The 23,709-nt window shown below is 39.8% G+C and overlaps 1 protein-coding gene across 1 annotated transcript in view; it reads right to left on the bottom strand.

Moving 5' to 3' along the window:
- Positions 1-1,701: 1,701 nt before the first annotated feature.
- Positions 1,702-23,709, bottom strand: part of C5 (complement C5) — a 75,856-nt gene continuing 53,848 nt past the window's right edge. The window contains exons 30-41 of the mRNA XM_038744589.1: positions 22,853-23,005; positions 20,036-20,098; positions 15,043-15,124; positions 14,380-14,443; positions 9,000-9,102; positions 7,979-8,053; positions 7,766-7,871; positions 6,449-6,535; positions 5,927-6,016; positions 3,386-3,469; positions 2,540-2,678; positions 1,702-2,240 (exon numbers count right to left, since the gene is read on the bottom strand). Of these exons, the coding sequence (XP_038600517.1) occupies positions 2,102-2,240; positions 2,540-2,678; positions 3,386-3,469; positions 5,927-6,016; positions 6,449-6,535; positions 7,766-7,871; positions 7,979-8,053; positions 9,000-9,102; positions 14,380-14,443; positions 15,043-15,124; positions 20,036-20,098; positions 22,853-23,005 (1,185 nt within the window). The 3' untranslated portion in view covers positions 1,702-2,101. The remainder of the gene's footprint in view (positions 2,241-2,539; positions 2,679-3,385; positions 3,470-5,926; positions 6,017-6,448; positions 6,536-7,765; positions 7,872-7,978; positions 8,054-8,999; positions 9,103-14,379; positions 14,444-15,042; positions 15,125-20,035; positions 20,099-22,852; positions 23,006-23,709) is intronic.

Here is a 23,709-nt window from a genome sequence, read left to right as displayed (position 1 = left end):
TGCGGCCTTCCCACCGCGACATCCAGAGCCCTTGGCTTCCTCCTCTACCAGACAACCAAGCTCTCCTCCTAGATACAGTGGAGCCTCCAACTGTACTGCTCCAACTCCCCAGAGGGAAAGAGAAAAGCAGACGCAAACTGTCATCAATCAATCAATCAATCGTATTTATTGAGCGCTTACTGTGTGCAGAGCACTGTACTAAGCACTTGGGAAGTACATGACTTGGGAAGTCATCAGCTCCATAAGCCGTGGGAAGGCTGAGGCTGCTTTTGCTGTAGCGGTCACTCAGGCTGAGGTTGCTATTCTAGACTCTGGTCTCTGGAGAAGGTCTGAAACTCTGCCCCTCTGCCCTCCGTACTCTACTATTTTGTGTTTTTACTTTTGTGTATTTGTCCGTCTTTTCATATTGTGTTATGTTTTGTTTCATCATGGCCTAGTGGCAAGAGCACGGGCTTGGGAGTCAGAAGACACGGGTTCTAATCCCAGCTCCACCACTTGTCTGCTGTGTGACCTTGGGCAAGTCACTTCACTTCACTTCTCTGAGCCTCAGTTACCTCACTTACTGCGAGCCCCACATGGGACAACCTGATTACCTCAGATCTACCCTAGTGCTTAGAACAGTGCTTGGCATACAGTAAGCACTTAACAAATACCATCATTGTTATTATCTCTCTTTATGGTTCTGTCACCAATCCTTTCTTCTCCCTCATATTATTAAATTAGAGAAACAGCATGCCTTAGTGGACAGAACGTGGACCTGGTACCGTCTCTACATGTTGCCAACATGTACTTCCCAAGTGCTTAATACAGTGCTCTGCACACAGTAAGCGCTCAATAAATATGATTGAATGAATGAATGAATGAATTAGGACCTGAGTTCTAATCCCAGCTCCACCACTTGTCTGTTGTGTGACCTTGAGCAAGTCACTTTATTTCTGTCCCTCAGTTATTTCATCTATAAAATGGGGATTAAGGCTTTGAGCCCCATGCAGGACAGGGACTTTGTCCAAATCTGATTTGCTTGTATCTATCCCAGCACTTAGTATGGTACCTGACACATAATAATCCAGGTGGGAGATAATTATAATATTTTCCTGGATTTTCCTCCATATTATTTCAGTAGCCCTGAGTTAGTCTATTTTCCCTGCCTTCAGGTGCTGGTAAGGCAAACTATATCCTGCCAACAGTTGTGGCATGAACCTTGAGTAGCATAAGAGATCAATTTGGAGATCATTTTGAAAAGGGTGAAGACATGGAAATCTATGCTTGTTATCAATATAAAAAATTTTCAAATAAAGGGCTTAACCATTTTGAAACTGAACTCCAAATCATTAAGAAGAAAAGGTTAGGGCCCCATATTTTTCGGCATTCATGGTCTCAATGAATAGAAACCCCTGGTAGTTCCTAGCTGGCATAATAAAAGACCATGGTGCCATTTTATTTAGAGTTACAGAGAATTATTTGTCTTTTCCAAATGAAGATTAAGAAACTCAATTAACAGTGATAGAAATTATGTACCTCTCTGATAGGTGATCTTTATAATTCCTTATGATTCTTTGATTGGCTTGATTACATCCAGTGGCCCTCACATTGAAAAACCTAAAAGTAGTAGCTGCTTTCTGATAGACACTGTCACTGCAGAAATGCTAGTATTTGGTTGGCTTTAAGCTAATGCTACCTAAATTGTATAAAAAAAAAGACTGAAGTGTAATTTTTAATACAAAGTACAGTTTTAATTATCAGTTCTCTTTTTCCTAATGTTTTCCTATTAAAGGAAAGGGAATGTTTTCAGAAGAGATTGCATTTCAGTAGGTCATTACTTTGGCATACTGTGGCATTTCTCTGATTGTTTTATGTGGCATTCCAATTTATTTTATCTGGTTTCCAATAACTTGTACATATTCTTCCACATTTCCCCTCAGGGCAGTAGCTAAAACCCTTAAAATCATTATCATCTGAAAACAGGTGCCAGTAAACATAAGCAAATGGAATTTTCTGAGTTAAACTAACCATGAATGTTAAAAAGATCAGAAACAATTACTAAAAAGCAAAGAAAACAGGTTTAAGGAATGAGGAAGTGCAATTTTTTCCAAACAGGATTTTAAATATCATCACAGCCACTGAAAAAGAGGTCATCAGAAAATTCTTCCAAAGCGGCCCTGACATTCTGACAGTGTGAACAATCTTCACTTGAAGGCCAATACTCAATCCAGGTCAAGGAATCTAAAGGATAGATGAACCTGTCAAGAAATACGAAAAAGAAGTGCCTATAAGTTATGAACATGAACAGAGAACAATCGCCTTTTCTCTTATTTCCCCTGCAGTTTCTAAAATACACTGCTGAATATTCCTGAATATTCCTGAATGTCCAATAGAGTAATGAAGAATCATAAAATGTGATTAAACGGATTAGAGCAATTACCAAAGAAGTGCAGAGAAACAATACAGTTCAGAATGGACAAGGTAGCCAGTTTAGAGAAGGATAAACCATGTTCAGCATTGAAATAAAGTTCAGGATCTCAAAGTATTGGTCACTTACTTGAAACTGAAACCTGATTTTATCTGAAGGGCTTCTTTTCCCATAATCAAATATTGTTTCTGTTTTTTAATATCGACATTAGTGCAACTTGCTTTTTTAAGGAATGTGATTTGAGAGTCTTTCTGGGCGAAAGATCTGCCTACAGTAGAAACAAATGAAGTCGTCATGGTAACCTTTTTCACTCCAGAATGATAACCCTAGCAGCCACCCTTGATAAATAGTAACACTTCCCAAAAATTTAGCATAAAAGTAAAAAATACAATCACAATTCTTGTAAAAACAAAAGTTAAACCATGAGTTTCCTATAAAAAGCTAGCTCTGTTTTATTATAAATGTAGATTCCAAATAAAAGTCCTGGATATACAAGACTTCATCATGGCCTAGTGAAAAAAAGAATATAGGTCCGGGAGCAGAAGACTTGTGTTTCAATCTCAGCTCTGATGCTTCTCTGCTGTGTCCTTGAGCAAGTCACTTAACTTCTCAGTGTTCAGTTTTCTTATCTGTAAAATGGTGATTCAATGCCTGTTCTCCCTCCTCCTTGGCCTGTGAGTCCCAGGTGGGTTAAGGACTTTCTCTGACCTGATTATCTTGTATCTATTCCAGAGTTTAGTACAGTGCTTGGGACACAAATGTATAGCAAACTCTGCAATTATCACACCAAAACTCTCAAGAAGGGGAGGGGGGTTTGTGATTCTTCAGAGTCTTGTCTGAAGCTATACTGTTTATTTCCAACCCACCCCATGAAAGGAAAAAAATCCCCTGAAAAGTCTTAACTAAATTTATGTGTCAGTAAAACAATCAATAAATATCATATGTAAAGGAAACAAAGAACATCAGCGCGCTCACCAGTCTTGTAGATATCTAGAAGGGTTGCCGTGTACTTGACAAAACTGTTCTCTTTAGTCAAGGACAAAATTTTGACTTTGTAGACTAGAAAGGAAAACAATGCAGGCTTTATTTCTTTGGCATCTCTCCAAAACAATCTAAATTCATATTAGTTTAGTAACCTATTTATACTCTATGACCATGAGTGATCTCTGAAACTGTGCAAACTAAAATGTAAAAAGACAGATGAAATTGTCATTCCTGGGCATGGAAACTTATTACCTTTAAGGACTATGGGGGAATTATTTACCCTCTCTCAATATTGATACATAGGGATTTTACTTATCTTCCTTTGAAGCATCTGCCTTTGTCCATTGATTGGCCCTGGATTAAGCAGAATAGAAAAATTGTCTGCTATGGCAATTTTCTTCTATCTTTTACTTTCCAGGAGTGTGCTTATAAAATAATAAATCCCAATAACTTAATGTGGGTATGTCTTAAGGGTATGCAGACTGTTAGCTCAAAAGGGCAGGAAACAGAATATCAGATCCATACATTATTAACTAAACAATCTGTTATTTGTTGAGTGATTTGTTGAGTGTTGGGTAGACTCTGGAAGAAAGGGCAAAGAAGTCACCCTCTTGCTTTTTATGAGGGAAGATGTATTTTTGTTTTTCCTGCTAAATCCCCACATAAATCCCCACTAAGCAAAATCAAATAAATTCACGTTGCAATTCCTTTGTTGCCATAAGTATAGATAGCTAGGTGATAAAAATCCTTTATATTCATTAAGACTAGTGAAGCAGTTTGGTGTAGTGGATAGAGCTTGGGCTTGGGAGTCGGAAGGTCATGGGTTCTAATCCCAGCTCCACTATTTGTCTACTGTGTGACCTTGGGCAAGTCACTTAACTTCTCTGTGCCTCAGTTACCTCAACTGTAAAATGGGGATTGAGACTATGAGCCCCATAGGGAACAGGGACTGTGTCCAACTAGATTTGCTTGTCCTTACTCCAACACTTAGTACAGTGCTTGGCACATAGCAAGCACTGAACAAATGCCGTTATTATTATTAATAATAAGAAACACACGATCATCAGTCAATAGTATTTACTGAGCAGCCACTCAGAGCTTGAGTGAATACAATAGACATCATCCTCTTTGCCCTCAAGGAGCTTCCCCTCTAATGAATCATTTCATTCAGTCAATTATTTACTGAGCACTTAATGTGTGCAGAGCATTGTATTAAGCACGTTTGGGAAAATACAATGAACAGACACATTCCCTGCCCACAGTGAGCTTACAGTCTAGAGCCTTACCAAAGTCTGAAACTGCCTAAAAGTCTGTAACAAATTTTGGTAAACTCATACTAAAAAACTCCTTAAGTCTAACTAAACAACCTAACTTAATAATTCTTACTTAACACCTCCTCCAGGAGGTCTTCCTAGACTGAGCCCCCCTTTTCCTCTGCTCCTCCTCCCCTCCCCATTGATCCCCCTCCCTTCCTCTGCCCTAATCCCTTCTCCTCCCCACAGCACTTTCATTCATTCATTCAATCGTATTTATTGAGCACTTACTGTGTGCAGATCACTGTACTAAGCGCTTGGGAATTACAAGTTGGCAACATACAGAGACAGTCCCTACCCAACAGTGGGCTCACAGTCTAGAAGGGGGAGACAGACAACAAAACAAAACATATTAACAAAATAAAATAAATAGAATAAATATGTACAAATCAAATAAATAAATTGTGTATATTGTGTATATTTGTACATATTTATTATTCTATTCATTTTATTAATAATGTGTATATAGCTATAATTCTATTTATGCTGATGGTATTGACCCCTGTCTAAGTGCTTTGTTTTGTTGTCCATCCCCTCCTTCTAGACTGTGAGCCCATTGTTGGGTAGGGACCATCTCTATATGTTGTTGATTAGTACTTCCCAAGAGCTTAGTACAGTGCTCTGCACAAAGTAAGCACTCAAAAAATACGATTGAATGAATGAATATTTAGAATAAAAACGCCAAAGGCCAAATGTGTTGAACATTTTTTTTTTTTTTTTACAAAATGCAGTCTGAAAACTGCTCTCCCATGGAAAGAAGACCACGCCCTTCTGAGCTAAACTTTCAACAGAGAGTCACGTAATGGAATGTTTTGCTCTACTTTGTAAATTTAGCAAATTTTATTTTTTCTCCTGACTGCTTTTGAAGACATTCTGAAAAAATCAAAACCCAACAGCTGAATTTTCCTCTGCTGGCAGCAAATATTACAAAAATATTATCTCTGTGGTTTCCGTAGATACCCCTTTGACTGTGCTTTATTCTTTGCAACAAATTCTCTTTTCTGCACATGCATATAGCTGCTATTATTGTTAATGAAAATCACATTTCTGGTCTGAGAAGCAAATGGCTTGGTATTTTACTGTGGAAAAAAGACAGACAGCATTTCCCTTCCAAGGAACAAACTGTTCTAAACTAGATCATAACTCTACAGAGGTCTAATTGATCTTATATCGTGTATTTTATGTTTAAAGGGGTGCATTTTTGCCATTCAAAACTTACCATAAGCAATGTCTTTTTGGCATGCAGTTGCTTTTCTGGCATTAGCAGAGATGGTGAGATCAAATTCTTTCTGCATTTGGCCACATTCCGCTGGGGTTTATGAAAAATGTATAGGAGTTAATGTAAGGAAGCAAGATCAGCACAAAGTCTCTTTGGAAATGAACATGATTTCTCCAGGGCTTAGGCACAAAACATCATCTGTGGATTCGGGACAGCAGCTTCTGCACGTGTGTGGGGGAACATTTCTGAGTCAGCAGAAGCAGAACCTTGTACAAAAAGACAAACCCTTTATATTTTCAAGAAGCTGACCAGGATAAAGTTCGGTGTAAAGAGAATTTACGCTTAATTCTAAAACCCCCACCTCTGAAAATTTAAAATGTGTAATAAGTACAATAGGTGATCAATCTGGTTAAGAAAACAAAACCTATTCCATGGAAACCCCCCAATCACAGACCTGTGCTTTATCATGCCTCTTTGAGATGACTCCAAATCACTACGACCAGTACTTGAGATAAAGTTTACCTTCAACACATTTACAGGCTGTTCCTTCACACACTTTGTCAAGTTGGCTATTTCCGAAAGGGTCATAAAATACAGTGCACTGCTTATCTGCAGCAATGAAAGAGATAAGAGGTGGGGTAAATTGTTATCTAATACATCCAAATGTTTTGTGAATCTTTTGATCATTATCAGGCCTGAAATCTCTCAGGAGCTCTAATTCAGTTCCCTTTGGAAAATAATAATAATAATAATAATAATAATAATAGCATTTGTTTAGCATTTACTATGTGCCAGGCACTGTATTAAGCTCTGGGGTGAATACGGAGAAGTAGTGTGGCTCAGTGGAAAGAGTCCGGGCTTTGGAGTCAGAGGTCAGGGGTTCAAATCCCGGCTCTGACGTTTGTCAGCTGTGCGACTTTGGGCAGGTCACTTAACTTCTCTGTGCCTCAGTTACCTCATCTGTAAAATGGGGATTAAGATGGGGATAACCTTCCCAGCACTTAGAACAGTGCTTTGCACATAGCAAGCGCTTAATAAATGCCATAATTATTATTATTACAAGAAAGTTGGGTTCGACTCAGTCCCTGTCCCACATGGAGCTCACAGTCTTAATCCCCATTTTACAGATGAGGTAACTGAGCATGGTTTAGTGGATAGGGCATGGGCCTGAAAGTCAGAAGGACCTTGATTCTAATCCTGGCTCCGCCAGATGTCTGCTGTGTGACCTTGGGCAAGTCACTTAACTTCTCTGGGCCTCAGTTACCTCAGCTGCAAAATAGGAATTTTGAGTGCGAGCCCCTCATGGGACAGGGACTGTGTCCAACCTGATTAATTTGTATCTACTCCAGTGCTTAGAACATTGCTTGATGTGTAGTAAGCACTTAACAAGAATGGTAATTATTATTTGTTATTATTGTTAAGTGACTTGCCCCAGGTCACACAGCAGACAAGTGCCATACTCTATCCACTAGGCCAGCTGCTTCTGGAAAGAGACTGGGAAATTAACTCTTGTCTATCCTGGAGGGAGAAAAGAAATCTGGTCCCTTCCATTCTATCTTCCTAGCCCTGTGATCAAGCTGTTAGGATATGGGAAAACAGAAGAAGTCATTAGTACAGGGCTGACTTGGAAGACCTCCCAATTTCCCAAGTTCTCTCTTTTAGAGAAGCTCATTATTGAATGTCTTTGGATAGTATAATGATCTGACTTGTCCAGAATAATATGAATGAAAGGATGGAGAGAGGGAAAATTGGAGGAGATTCCAAAGGATTTCATCAAGTATAAAAGATTCCCCAGTAAAAAACTATACAACTTTGTAATAAATAGAGTTCTGTAATCACCTGGTGTGTGGTATTCATACACAGTGAACGTAGCAGGGCTCAGGTGTCCAACATGAAAAATCTCGAATATTTGGAATCGAACACAAAGTAACTCATTGGATGGAATCTGTTTGGCAAATGTGATAATTTAAGTGAGCCGGACGGGAAACAGAATCCAGCAAAGATTTTTATTTTGCTAATTCATAAATGAATTAGAAGAAATAAGGGACCTACTGAATCCAGCTGCAGAATGACATGTCCATCTTTTATTTGATAATCAGTCAACAGATTATCTATCCCATCAGTAAGCTGAAGAGAAAAGTAGGCAGAGTCAAACATAATGCATGTATTTCTGGTTTATTTATTTAGTCAAACATAATGTATGCATTTCACGTTTATTTAACTATTAGTTGTTTATTCTGGAAATGGAAGAAGGACAATGGGTCAAAGTTTAAATTGAATAGGAGTTAAAGAACAGCTAACTTTTCCTTGCATTCCTCAGTAAATCCACACCTGCATTTGCACTCTTTGCACCCTATTTAGTCAGGGAGACCACTAAAAATTCATTTGCAAGATATGACACCCTAGAGAGCAAATACCAAGGGACTTTCGATTTAAGGACAGACCATTCTTCTACAATGCAGGGGTGAATTTCTTGAAGAACCTTATGTTATGGAAAAATTGCTGTTTAATAACCATTGATAAAATGGAAATATGTTAAAAAGGGTTAGATGGTTCGAAGCTATCACCTTGACTGACATTCTTCTATACAAAGTCCTACATTGCTTTGACCACCACTAGCAGAATGCTTTAAATCCTTGGCACTTACTGCTATCACAAGGTAGTAAATAATTGTAAAAGTCACAAAAACAAAAAGAAACACAAAGTACTGATTGGCTCAGTCCAGTAAGGCTGAGGCAGAGGTTAGGAAACATAGTAGCATCCCTTCCTAGACAAATGCCACACGCATGAGTAAAATCATCTCTTCCTACAGATAATTTTCTTGCACCAATCCAAGAGTCATATTATATCCAGTACAGACTCACATTGTGAGAAAAATATTCCTTAATTCTTCCATCATAGTAGAGCTAAATCATTAAGCGGAAGCATGTGAAATAACAAAACTGAGAATAGTATGAAACATCATTCATCTTTTTAAACTCTTAGATGGAAGAAGCTAGAATGAAAGTCCATGGATATTTTAGAGATCAACAAAATATGTAAATATTTAAAGGAGAGCTTCTTTGACACTTACTAGTGCTAGATCTTCTGTATATGCACCTATTCCAGTGGGCAAAGCTATGTCCATCACTGCATGAGAAGACTCTGAATATGGTTCTCTGGGATTGGGTTTGTACCTAAATGGATTAGAAAGGAAATATTTTGGGGGACAAAATCCACAAAAATATTCTAGGTCTTCTGTCTCCTCAGTCCTTGAATACTCCAACACTTAAGGATTTGTCCATCATTATTTATCTAGTTCACACATAAGACTTTTTGTTTAAGTCCAAGACACAACCAAAATAAGGTAGAAATATAGAGAAAATTAGAAGAAAATGGATTATCAAAAATTTGAATTGGGAGAAAGAGGAAGAGAAAAAATGGAAGCTTTCCCCCAGATTCATTTAGAACATGCCCTGATTACTGATTTAGGGGCTTGGAACCACTCAATTAATCAGTGGTATTTACTGAGTCCTTACTGTGTACAGAGCACTGTACTAAGCTCTTGGGAGAGTATGATACAACAGAGTTGGCAGACACTGTTCCTGACCACAAGGTGCTTACAGTCTAGAATTGGAGACAGTTCAAATAAATGACATATAGGTGAAATGGCCGGGTATAAGAATGTGCATATTCTCCCCCTCTAGAATATAAGCACTTTGTGTGGGCAGAGATCATATCTACCAACTCTCTTGTACTGCACTTTCCAAGAGCTTAGTATAGTGCTGTGCACAAAGTAAGTACTCAATAAATACCAACAACTGATTGATACGCATAAGCGCTGTGGGGCTGCTATCAAATGCATTTAGGCAAATTTATAATAATAATAATGATGGCATTTGTTAAGCACTTACTATGTGCAAAGCAGTGTTCTAAGCACTGGGGAGGATACACGGTATTCAGGTTGTCCCACTTGAGGCTCACGGTCTCAATCCCTATTTTACAGATGAGGTAACTGAGGCACTAATTTCTGCCTAGGACTATAATTTCCAGAGGGTGTTATGCTCTCCCATTGTCTCTCCAAACCTGGCTCGATTATTACCATGAGGTCAAGATTGCCATGAGGCCAAGATCAGAGGTGCCCCAATCAAGAACAATATCCCAGGACCCACATGGAAACTATTCTACTACTGGGTCATTGGAACATGTTTCCATTCATCGTCCTTTTATAGGCCTCTCATAAAAGTTGTTCTCCATGAGGACGACCACTAAGCAAGTATTAAATGCAGTACTAGTCAAACTATAAGAGTGATCCCTGGATAATCAGTGCTTTCTGTTTTAAAGGTAATGGTGCAGCTCAATAAAATATCCTACTTCAAATAGAAAATAACTCTTTGTTGTACAATCAATATTTGAAATCATTGCCCAAGAAGTTATGAAGCTGAAGAAGAAATAATGTGATAGGTTTTTTAAATCCCAGAATTTTGATAGGCAGGGTAAAATTTGAGTCATTCACTTTTTTAAAATAAATAAATAAATAAAGTTTAAAAGTTTATAAAAGTTTTCAAGTTTTAAAAAAATTAGTAATAATTCTATTTGTAACAGAGGACCAAGTTTGCACCTGGTAAACTTAGTTAACCAATACAAGCGGAAGGAAAGCAAGAAGAGATGGTTATGGAAGAAAAGAAGACTTGAATACACATGGGTCTTGCTCAGATAGAAAAATGTCCTTTATAATTCAGGCTTGGAAACAGATAATACTTTAACAAAATAAAACCTTTTTGACTTCTTAAATGACAACACTTGTATCTCATAAGATGATTTCTAATTTCCCACTAAATCAGCAAGTAAAGTCATCTTTTATTCTGACCACTTTGTAAAATATCTCGGCATTGCTGAGGTTGCTGTGAAAAACAGCTAGATATCACTTTCACAAGGGAGCAAAATGCAGTGCTAAATATGCCCAAATGGGCCTCTGAAGTTACAGGGAGAATGTCTCTGAAAAGGCTGCTGGAGCCCCAATGACTGGTTTCCATGGAGAATGTTTAAGCTGTGGAATAGGAATCTTAGTTTCAAGAAGTCTTTGGCAAAGAAGGAGCTCATTTAAAGGCACCCCTTCCACAAGGCAATTTTTGTTTTGAAAGAGAAAGAGAGAGACTGAGAAAGAGAAAGAGAGAGGGTGAGAGAGAGAGAGAGAGAGAGAGAGAGAGAGAGAGAGACTAAAAGACCTTGCATATTTTAAAAGACAAGGAAAAAACCAAAGAAAGCAAAATGCTTAAGTGATCCTGCTAGGCAGATAGATTGTGTGACAGTATCTTAAGACTGGTTGTAGATTTTTTTAAAAATAGAATTCCTTTCAAGAATATTTACACAGTTACTCTTGGAATTTACCCAGCCTAATTTGGGTGTCACAGAGCCAAACCAAATTCACTAGTTCAGCAGCTGAACATAGTGTCCCAAAGCTATAAAAACTAAATGCTAACAAGTCTGAAACAGCAGAGACTTGCATTTTCCTAACGTCGCCTTGTTCTTATCTCATTAGGCTACAATTAGAACTAATTAATTTTCAATCAATGGAATTTATTGAGCACTATTGTGTATACTAAGAAATGGGATTCAGGGCAAGTTTTATTTTTCAGATAAACAATGATGATAGTTTTGGGTCTCTCAGTTGGAAAGACTTCTGGATAAACCCAAGGAGGACTAATGAAAGCTGAGTGTTCATATCTATTTGTAAATTCCCAGGGGAAAATATGTGCCTCAGTTCTATGGCTTTTCTTTTTAAACATATGATCGGAAGACCTGGGGCTCATTTGGCCAATTTACAATAACCTCATGAGCCAACCAACCTCATGAGGATACAAATAGAATTGTTTAATACTTTACTACAGGTTACAACCACTTCAGAATGCAACCACCCCAGGAATACAATCTGCATTGTTTGATGCTGTAATCCATGCATATATTCACCAGCCCCTATGTTCCCGCCAAACACTACTAATAAATCCCTTCCTTCCCCCTCCTCACTGGACTGAAATTAAGCAGTTGACAATGAATTGTTCTTGGAGAAAGCTTTACCCACAGTTTGAGACAGATTTTTCAAGACATAGAAGAATACCCAGAGCAGATAACCAAAGAAGTTGTTGAACTAATGAGGCAACTTAATTTAGATGTTGATTAATGCAGATGTTGATTAATTAATTGCATTTCATTCCAAAGGATGATTGCCCCACAAAGACTTAAAAAGAATGCCGGCAAGCCAATGCATCATTGCAAGATGCCAAAACAGATGAAGTATGATTTCTCCACACTAGATAAAATCTTGAGATTGAGAAGTCTTGCATCAATTTTGAAGAAAAGGGCTGATCTTATAAATATGAGTGCAGACCCTAATGGGGAGAGTTCAAAGGTATGCAGAGGAAATTGAAAGAAGTGAACCTAATTCACAGTGCTCTAAGAAAAGTAGGCTCTGTTGAACTTAAATTGGACAAATTCTTCTCTAAAGCTGCAAACCACTGCCATAGTCAGCTGTACAAGCTTTTCTTTCTGCAGCCTCCTACAAAGATGCATAATTACATTACAACATCTCATTTATTTAAATTGGTGATGTTTTGCTTCGAATTACTTTAACAAATATTAAATGAGAGTTTAGTAATGTTTAGTGTTGTAGAACATATTTGGTAATTTTGCATTACTTTTCCATAATCCTATTTATACCGTTTAAAACTTAGGGTAGATGAAACTCATGATACAACCACTCATATTGAAACCACATTTTTAGGGAACACAACCCAGCTCTATTGTAGGGCATGAGTTTAAAGCCTAACAGAACACTTTAAAGGTAATATTTATAGGTTTGCCTTTAATATAAAATATTAGGTACATGCAGTTGATGGATTACCAAACCCTGAATAAAGTGCATCCTTACTGCTTTTGAAGGTTGGATATTTGATAAATTATTGCAGGTGCTTACATAGAGTGCATCCTAAAATGAGTAGTATAGTCTTCTATACCAAAGGAGAATGCTTATGGCATTGCTATCTATAAAGTCCTAGCTTTTGGAAGACCTCAATAAGATGGAACTCCCATTCTAAGAAGTTTTCCAACATGAAGACAGTCAGGTGCCTGATTCAGATCACTCTCTTTGAGCTCTTGGAACTGTCTGTTGGGTTTGCCGAAGTTCCAGCGGGTTTGAAAACTGCTAGACATCTAGCTCCGTGGAATAGACCTTTGAAGCAGCATGGCTTAGTGGATAAAGGATGGGCCTAGGAGTCAGAAGGACCTGAGTTGTAATCCTGGTTCTGCCACTTGTCTGTTTGACCTTGGTTAAGTCACTTAGCTTCTCTGTAAATCAGTTCCCTCATCAGTAAAATGGAGATTAAGACTGTGAGCCCCCTCTTGGACATGGAATGTGTCCAACCTGATAAGCTAGTATCTACCTCAGCGCTTAGTACATTGCCTGGGACATTCATTCATTCAATCATATTTATTGAGCACTTACTGTGTGCAGAACACTGTACTAAGCGCTTGGGAAGTACAAGTCGGCAACATATAGAGATGGTCTCTCCCCAACAATGGGCTCACAGTCTAGAATAAAATAATAATGGTATTTGTTCGGTGCTTAACTATGTGTCAGGCACTGTACTAAGTGCTGGGGTGGATACAAGCAGATGGGGTTGGACACAGTCCCTGTCCCAGGTGGGACTCACAGTTTCAATCCCCATTTTACAGATGAGGGAACTGATAAGGCACAGAGAAGTGAAGTTACTTGCCCAAAGTCACACAGCTGAAAAGTGGCGGAGCTGGGATTAGAACCCACGACCTCTGACTCCCAAGCCCGGGCTCTTGCCACTGAGCCACACTGACTCTCTATTATGTGCAGAGCAGAGGGAGAGAGAGAGATCTGTCAATCAGTCATTTTTATTGAGCAACTATTGTATGCAGAGCACAGTACTAAGGGTTTGGAAGAGATAGAAGGCACAATCTCTGCCCAGAAGAAATTTACAATCTACCTAGAATAAAATGCTATTTCCACATTCCAGAAATGTGGCTCAAGATATGGGATGAGGCAAGCAAAGGACAAGAAACGTAAGACACAACAAAGGACATATTAAGCACTTAACAAATGCCATTAAAACAAACAAAAAAAGGTGGGTTTTTTTTCAAAAAAAATCTGAATTTAATGCCATAGTCTAGCAGGGAGAGTATGCAATGAATTAGGTCAAACACCAATAAAAGGGGCTTTGCATGTAGTAAGTGCTCAATAAATATTACTGATTGATTTTTTTTTAAAAGGAAGCTCCCCCTTAAAAAGCATCTCTTGCTATCTTTGGTTTAGAGGATAGCAGAAATAAATGCAATATTTTAATCTACAGAGCTTCTCCATCTTAAAACAGTGCATATCCATCTTAAAACAGTGCACAAAAGCTATTTGGATTACATAAATTTATTTGCAAGAAGTGAAATGAACTCACCTGGCACATGCTAAAACACGTTTGGTCTCGGATTCACTATATTTGTGGAAGGGTTGGCTATCACCTGACATGAAAAACAGTAGAATAATGCTTTAGTTAGCTATTATGGAATCAGGATATGCTCAACTATGTCTAGGATATATGTATGTCTGAAAATAAACATTCTCCTATGGGGAGATAAATGCTATTTGGCAATAATTATAAAGCATTGATTTTAATTGAAAATAAACAGGAAAATAAAGTAAATTTTCATTTATGGTTCAAACTAAATTTCCATTTTTACCTAAAAATGCACTTTCATAGTTATTTAATAGCCTTCTCACTAATTAAAAGAATAATTTTTACCAGGCACATCTGGCCATTTACAACTATTTAAAACTAGTAATAAATGAGCAAACTGTTTGATTGCAATAGGACTAAATACTCCTTAAATTTAAAATTAAATGGGATCATCAAGGTCCTTGTGACAAATTAATCCATTTCCTTTCACTGAACTCAGTATTGCATCACTACTTCCCCAAAGTCCAACTTTAAGAATTCTTTAGAATTTCTGACAGATATCTTTTGAACATATCTTTTTATGAGCATTTTTTTAAATGAGAAAGTCACTAGTTGTGTTACTGTCTAATAAAAGCTCTTCGTAAGTTCAACACTCTTTTTTACCGTGAGAGTCCTTGACTTCAATTTTCAGCTCAAAGCTACACACCTCTTCAGAGGTACCAATTTTGTGAAACACAGTTTTCACCTGCAAATAAACAGGGAGGGGAAAATGAAAAAGAGTCGTGGCAGTAATCATGTGGTAATTAGAAAGTTAGGAGGTTTAGAATCACAGGCTCATTTCCATTTAAATGGTGAACTGATATGAAGTCTCCCGTAATTCTGAAGGGTTGTAAAGGCAGGAACATATGGCTGTAGAAGGTTACAGAAGATAAACTAGACCACAGAAGATACATATGTGAAATGCATGTCCCTCTGACATGTAATTGCACATACTTGAATTTTCAGCTTGAAAATAGGAGAGAAACATGCTCATTTAAAACAAAAAATACAGATACTGGTGATTCTTAATTGCAGCAGTGAACACAATGAATGGATAAAATGAATAGAATTATGATTAAAACTGGAGCAGATCAAAGATAAGTGTGTGTCTAGCAACTGTTATTGCTGAGTAGAATTTGAATAATGAATGCAATAATTTATTTTTAACCTTAGATATTAAATAACAAAAGAAGTCATCTTTAGAAGGAAAAACAATATCAGGGAGGAGAAACTGATAAATGAGCAAAGAGGAGCCATTCCTTTTTCAAATTAAAGCAAATAAAGCTCAGCTTGAGGCAATAGCCTGACCTAACCACAGGTTATAGATGGTTGATTGATACAGGCCATATTGATAAATCAATCAATGGCACTTTTTGAACGCTTACGGTATGTTTCCAGCAGCTTCTTCCAGGGGCCATTCTAACTGCTTCTGATGATCCTGGCTTACTCAATTATAGCACTCAGGATGGTCTTAAAAATGGTGCATGGATACAAGCACACCCTTCTCATGGATTCTAATTCCTGCTCCCTCCCATGTCAGCTGTGTGACTTTGGGCAAGTCACTTAACTTCTCTGTGCCTCAGTTCCCTCGTCTGTAAAATGGGAATTAAGACTATGAGCCCTACGTGGGACAACCTGACTACCTTGTACCCAGTACCTTAGAACAGTGCTTGGCACACAGTAAGTGCTTAACAAATACCAACATTATTATTATTATTATTGTTATCCTCCCTTCTTTGACAGAGAGGCAATGAGTAGGGCCCACGTGGGGTCCTCGGCATTCTATTTTTTCAACTGGTCAAAGCACGAGCCAAAGAAGATAAAGATCTTCAGAAAGATCCTCAGTCCCACACAAAATAAAATAATTGGAAAGACTAGGGACGGGGAGGGGTGAATAGGAACTTGGAGCAAGGTTGGCTTACTTCCCTGGGATACTGGGGAGTCAAGCAATGGTATTTATTGAACACTTACAATGTGCTAGGGATGGTTGTTTGTGAAGGTCAATCTAATGAGAAGCAGTATAACCTAATAGATAGAGCACAAGCCTGGGAGGCAAAAGGACCTGGGTTCTAATCTTGGCTCTGCTACTTGCCTGTTCTGTGACCTTGGGCAAGTCACTTCACTTCTCTCTTCCTCAGTTACCTCACCTGTAAAATGGGGATTAAGACTATGAGCCTCGTGTGGGACAGGGACGGTGTTGAATCTGATTTGCTTGGATCCACCCCAGGGCTTAGTGCAGTGCCTGGCACACAGTAGGTGCCTAACAAATACCACCATCAGCTTCATCATCATAATAAGCATTTAAATACCACCATTATTATTACTGTTATTATTGTTATTAACACCAACCTACTCACTGTACCTCAATTTCATCTTTCTCACCACTGACCTATCACCCACGTCCTGCTTCTGGCCTGTAACGCCCTCCCTCTTCATATCGGACTGACAATTACTCTCTCAGCTTTCAAAGCCTTATTGAAGGCAAACTTTCTCCAAGAGACTTCCCTAAGTCTTTATTTCCTCTTTTCCAACCCCCTTCTGTGTCACTCTGATTTGCTTCCTTCATTCACCCTTTCCTCAGCCCCACAGTACTTATGTACTTATTATTAATGTCTGTCTCCCCCTCTAGACTGTGAGCTCGTTGTGGGCAGGGAATGTGTCTACCAACTCCATTAAATTATACTCTCCCAACAGCTTAGTACAGTGCTCTGCACACGGCAAACGCTCCATAAATACCATTGATTGCTTGACTGGGCTACGTCAGTGGACATGCTGGCCTGGATTATAAGCAGGCACAAAGCTGACTGGAGATTGAAAGAAGGTGGCTGAAGAGCAGCAGCTGAAAGAAAAGGAGTTTCATCTCCTCAAATGTATTTCCTGTCCTGCTTCTCCAACTGCCTCCCTGATGCACTCACCCATCTCTTTCTCTCCCTCTGGTTAGAAAACCTATAGGTATCTCAGGAATTTTGTCGGAGTCAATTCTGCCAGTGGGTTGGGACCGGGACTGAAAGTCCCCAAGAGGATTTCTCTCCCATCTCTAACCCAGGAAATGATTAAGATGCACCGGTCGGTTCCAGACTCCAGAAACAGGGCCAACCTGAAATAGAGGATCTAGATTATGAAGCCATGTGTTTCCAAACATATTATAATGATTTGCTCCAGACTGTTTTTCTTCTCTGCATTTTCACCTACATAACATACAACGTAATTGAGTGAGAAAAGTTCTCCCTTGGAGAACTCATTCGCTCCCATGGCTTCAACTGTCACCTCTATGCACATCATACCCAAATCTACATCTCCAGCCCTGATCTCTCTCCCTCTCTCCAGTCTCGCGTCTCCTCCTGCTTTCAAGACATCTCTTCTTGGATATCTTCCCATCACCTCAAACATAACATGTCTAAGACAGAGCTCCTTATCTTCCAGCCCAAACCCTGTTGTCCCCCTGACTTTCCCATCACTGTAAATGGCACCACCATCCTTCTTATCTCACAAGCCTGTAATCTTGGCATCATCCTTGACTCCTTTCTTTCGTTCAATCTACATATTCAACCCATCACTAAATCCTGTCGGTCCCACCTTCACAACATAGCTAAAATTAGCCCTTTCCTCTCCATCCAAACTGCAAACACTCATCCTATCCTGCCTGGATTACTGCGTCAGCTTCCTTGCTGACCTCCCAGCCTCCTGTCTCTCCCCACTCTAGTCCATCCTTCCCTCTGCTGTCTGGATCATTTTTCTACAAAAATGTTCAGGACACATCACTCCCCTCCTCAGAAAACTCCAGTGATTGCCCAACCACCTTGGCACCAAACACTCCCCATCATCAGCTTTAAAGTACTCCACCACCTTGCCCCATTACCTCACCTTACTTCTCTCCTTCTACAACCCAATCCGCACACTTTCGTTCCTTTAGTGCTAACCTTCTCACTGTGCCTCTTGATCTCACCTGTCTCGCCGCAGACCCTTAGCCCATGTCCTGTCTCTGGCATGCAATGCCCTCCCTCTTCAAATCTGACAGAACATTACTCTCCCCCCGCCTTTATATCCTTATATTGAAGGCCCATCTCCTCCAAGAGGCCTTCCCAGACTAAGCTCCACTTTTCCTCGTCTCCCACTCCCTTCTGCGTCACCCTCACTTGCTCTCTTTTCTCATCCCCCCTCACAGCCCCATAGCTTGTATCTACCCCAGCGCTAGGCACATAGTATGTGCTTAACAAATACCATCATCATCATCATCAGGTACATATCTGTTATTTTATTTGTATTGATGTCTGCCTTCCCCACTCTAGACTGTAAGCCCATTGTGGGCAGGGAATTTGACTGTTTATTGCTGAATGGTACTCTCCGAAGAGCTTAGTACAGTGCTTTATACACAGTCAGTATGCAATAAATACAATTGAATGAATGAATGAAAAGTTTAACATGATCTAGAATAGAGAAATGATCATAGAGCAGTAGTAGAAGTTAATAATGCCCTATCTCACCTTTAACACTGTCTGGAAACCCTTATTATATGACTTAAAGCTTGGGTTGGAGAGGCAGAGTACTCCCTTGATCTGATTGGGGAGAATCCTGCCGTCGACCCCCAGCCCATGCCCTCCCCCTGGCCTGGAATGCCTTCCCTCCACACATCCACCAAGCTAGCTCTCTTCCTCCCTTCAAAGCTCTACTGAGAGCTCACCTCCTCCAGGAGGCCTTCCCAGACTGAGCCCCCTTTTTCCTCTTCTCCTCCCCATCCCCCGTGCCCTACCTCCTTCCCCTTCCCACAGCACCTGGGTATATGTTTGTACAGATTACTCTATTTTACTTGTACATATTTACTATTCTATTTATTTTCTTAATGATGTGCATCTGGCTTTATTTCTATTTATTCTGATGACTTGACACCTGTCCACATGTTTTGTTTTGTTGTCTGTCTCCCCCTTCTAGACTGTGAGCCCATTGTTGGGTAGGGACCATCTCCATATGTTGCCAACTTGTACTTCCCAAGCACTTAGTACAGTGCTCTGCACACAGTAAGCGCTCAATACAAATGAATGAATGAATGAACTTTGCCTCCATTCTGTCACATTAGCGGCATGTGCCATAATTTCCCCCTGAGAGCCAATTTCCGAAGAGTGACCTTTTCTCCTCTCACCAAAAATCCACTGAGGACAGTCCTCTATGGATATATGATAGCTAGTACTCTACAAATTCAAGAGTCAGCATTATCATGATTTACCAGGATGAAATCCCGGCTCTACCATTTGCCTGCTACGTGATCTTCGGTAAGTAACTTCCCTGTGCCTAAGTAACCTCATCTGTTAAATGGAGATAAAACCCTCCTCCCTCCGATTTAAAACTGTGGGTCCCATGAAGGACACAGCTCCTGATTATCTTGTATCTATTCCAGCATTTAGTATAAACTGTGCCTGGAACATGGTAAGTACTTAACAAGTATGATTTAAAAAAGAAATATTTTAATTTTGTCTAAAGTTGCTCAAAGCCAACCACCTGAGACCCAGAAGATTATAGTAACAGAACAACATGAATCTCTAGAGGAAACTTTTAGTCCTGTTCATGCTAAGAGAAACAAATCAAATTTTGTCACCATCAAGTTTCCTGTATAGACACTCACAAGTACTGTAGCTAAACCATTGCTGAATCCAGTGCTCACAACTAGGTCATCATCCAGAAGCACCTGCAAAGGTGAACACAAACAAAACCTGTTATGATTTGACAATCAAAATAAACATTTTAGAGCCACTTAATAACAGTGTATCAGCAAAGCTAACATACTACTAATATCCAGATTGTCATTTATTAGCTTCAAGGCTCTCCATCACCTCGTCCCCTCCTACCTAACCTCCCCTCTCTCCTTCTACAGCCCAGCGTGCACCCTCCGCTCCTCTGCCAATAACCTCCTCACTGGGCCTCGTTCTCACTTGTCCCGCCAATGACTCCCGACCCACGTCCTCCCCCTAGCCTGGAATGCCCTTCCTCCACACGTCCGCCAAGCTAGCTCTCTTCCTCCCTTCAAAGCCCTACTGAGAGCTCACCTCCTTCAGGAGGCCTTCCCAGACTGAGCCCCCTTTTTCCTCTCCTCCTCCCCATCCCCCCCACTCTACCTCCTTCCCCTCCCCACAGCACTTGTATATATTTGAACAGATTTATTACTCTATTTTACTTGTACATATTTACTATATTTTGTTAATGATGTGCACATAGCTATAATTCTATTTATTCTGACAGTTTTGACACCTGTCTACATGTTTTGTTTTGTTAACCATCTCCCCCTTCTAGACTGTGAGCCCACTGTAGGGACCGTCTTTATATGCTGCCGACTTGTACTTCCCAAGCACTTAGTACAGTGCTCTGCATGCAGTAAGCACTCAATCAGTACAATTGAATGAATATATTTATTACTGACTTTAATTTTACTGGGTTAGTTGTGATGTTCCACAAGTATATGTTTTTCCTTTTCTAGTAAAGGAAACATTAGGGCCTAAAATGTAATAATGTTAGATAGCAGTTCTAGTTTTCTGAACTATCCTCCCCATCAAACAGAAAGGGAAAACATCCTAAAAAGTAGAAGCAGCATGTATTTTTACCTTACAACAGTACCCATATGAAAAACTACTCAGCAACATACTTGAGAGCAGAATTGCCATGGTTATGCTGAGTTTGCATAGTTATGAGTTATGCTGAGTTATGCTCAGTTTCTTCTGCCTCTTCTTGCCCTCAGCTTGCTCCAGATCACACCCTTATCACAACTTTTCCAAGTTACTGTTCCGTGATACATATATGGGTATGTTTGTGTATATTGCATGGTGGTTGCACCCTGTTATGAGAGTGAAAAAGAAGAGCATCTTTCCCCTTTGATATTGGAGAACTCCCACTCCCCAACATCTTTAGATGCCCTTTCAAGATGCCCTTTTCTCCAGGATAGAGCACTAATGGCCTAGTGGGAAAGAACACAGGCCTGAGAGTCAGAGGACCTGAGTTCTAATCCCAGCTTCACCACTTGTCTGCTGTGTGATCTTGGTCGAGTCACTTAATTTCTTTGAGTCTCAGTTACCTCAGCTGTAAAATGAGGATTAAGACTATGAGAGTCAAGTGTGACATGGACTGTGTCCAATCTGATTAGTTTGTATCTACCCCAGCACTTAGTACAGTGTCTGGAACACAGTAAGTGCTTAACAAATACCAATGGGGGGGAAATCTCTTCCAACCTAGATGTACTGGCTTTAATCAATCAATCAATCATATTTATTGAGCGCTTACTGTGTGCAGAGCACTGTACTTAGCGCTTGGGAAGTACAAGTTGGCAACATATAGAGACAGTCCCTACCCAATAGTGGGCTGTCAGCTGTTCTTCTCCACTCGCTTCTCACACTCCACCCCAGTCTGTATGTTTCATTCTCCTTAAGCCAATTCTTCCTTCTGTCTTGAATTTCCTCCTTCATCAATCCACGGCTTTCCGCATCTTCAGAGCCCTTCTGAAATCAGTGATCTTCCTCTCTCCTTGTGGGTCTGATGGGTTTCTCCCCTGCTTCCTGATTTAAGAAGCTGAGTCTAGGGTCCTGAGCCAGGACATCAGCAGTGGCTGAGGCTCCCATCCCTGGCCTGGAGTCAGAGCCCCAGGGAGGTTGGAGGGGAGGGGTCCTCTAAAAGATGGGGAGTGTTTAAGGGAAAAACATCCAGCCTCATGGCAGAGTTGCTTTTGGAGGGAGTTGCGGTAGTGGTGGGAGCTTGCATGGCCGGAGAACACATTGTGGGGTGTCTAGGACCCCTGAACCTGGCCCCATTGGTCCCCTGCATTAAGCTAGCTCTAACCATGGCATCTACCTTACAACTAAGGGTCAAAAATGTAATAAAACATGATGGATCTGCAGAGACAAATCACATTTGTTGTTTTAGTTCAAATCTATTGAAATTTCATGCTTAGTTGCATAGCCAAGCTAAATGGCTAACTTGAATTTTCTAAGTAAAAGACAAGGATTAATAGTTCCTCCAGTCATTTGTATATTACAGTTTTATGCTTGAAAGTCACGTGGGGTTGGGGGGTAGGAGGGGCCAAGATCCGAGACATGCCTCCCGGGGTGTTCCCTTATTGAAGTACTGAGAAGCAGTGTGACCTCGTGGAAAGAGCATGGACCTGGATTTCAGGGGACCTGGGTTCTGATCCCAACTCCACTGCTTGTCTGCAGTGTGACCTTGGGCAAGCCACTTAACTTCCTTGGGCCTCAGTTTCCTCATCTGTAAAATGGGGATTCAATACCCATTCTCCATCCTACATAGACTGTGAGCCCCATGTGTGACAGAAACTGTGCCCAGGCTGAAGATCTTATATCTATCCAGCAATTAGTATGGTGCTTAACAAACCATTGCTATTATTTATTTGTTCAATCACTATTGTATTGGCCTTCAAAGGTTTAAAATATGTATACTGTACCTCCACAGATCTCCCTAGGCTATGTTCATTTGTCACTTTATAGTTGTGGAAGACACCTTTGTTCTTGTATGCCACTTTAATATCCATGTTCAATTGAAGCCTCTTGGTAAGGAGTGAATATTCCGTCAGGGCTTCTAAGGCATTAACTGTGTCCTGTCAAAAATCAGTGAGAAACAAATCAGTATGGTGACCAAATAAAACTGCAAATAGCTATTTTAAAGGGGCAAAATAGCCTTCGGGGTAATTGGGGCAATTCATTTCATTTCCACACCCACAGACTTTCCAAATTGTTCTAATATGGAGCCACTTGGAAATCTCTAAGACTTCTGGGCTTGTGCCTTAGGGTATAACCAGCCCTAGGCCCTAGAACATCATGTCCCATTATAACTGTGACTTTAAGGGTCTCTTCCCTCTCCACTCTCAAATGATTTCTTGGTCCAGGGAGAATGGGACCCCAATTTTAAATTCTGGTCCCAGTGCCAGTTTGTTCCACTGCTAGCTAGTTTAATGGAATGCCTCACTAAGAAAATGCATCTTGAATATTTAAATGAAAACCCAATATTTTTTGAACAGAAAAAAACTAAATCTTGATTTAATTTAATGAATTTTCACATATTTCAAAAGATTTTTCAAATTCATGAATAAGTAAATTGACCAGGAACCACAACTTGATGGCAAGAACAAGGGAGAAACACCAGAATTAGATCCTGCAACAAATTAGAGGAATTTGACAACTCACTCAAGGCAGCATTTAGTTCTTCCCCCAAAAAAGCTGCATTCTCCTTGCAAACATAATCTTTCTTTTTTTAGATAGAAAAATCCAAATGAAAGATAGTTTCCCACTAACGAAAATATTC

The sequence above is a fragment of the Tachyglossus aculeatus genome, chromosome 4 (genome assembly GCF_015852505.1).
Source record: "Tachyglossus aculeatus isolate mTacAcu1 chromosome 4, mTacAcu1.pri, whole genome shotgun sequence".
In the NCBI taxonomy this organism is placed as follows: Eukaryota; Metazoa; Chordata; class Mammalia; order Monotremata; family Tachyglossidae; genus Tachyglossus; species Tachyglossus aculeatus.
Note: the sequence above shows the minus strand (reverse complement) of the source record. Positions and strands in the feature narration are given on the sequence as shown.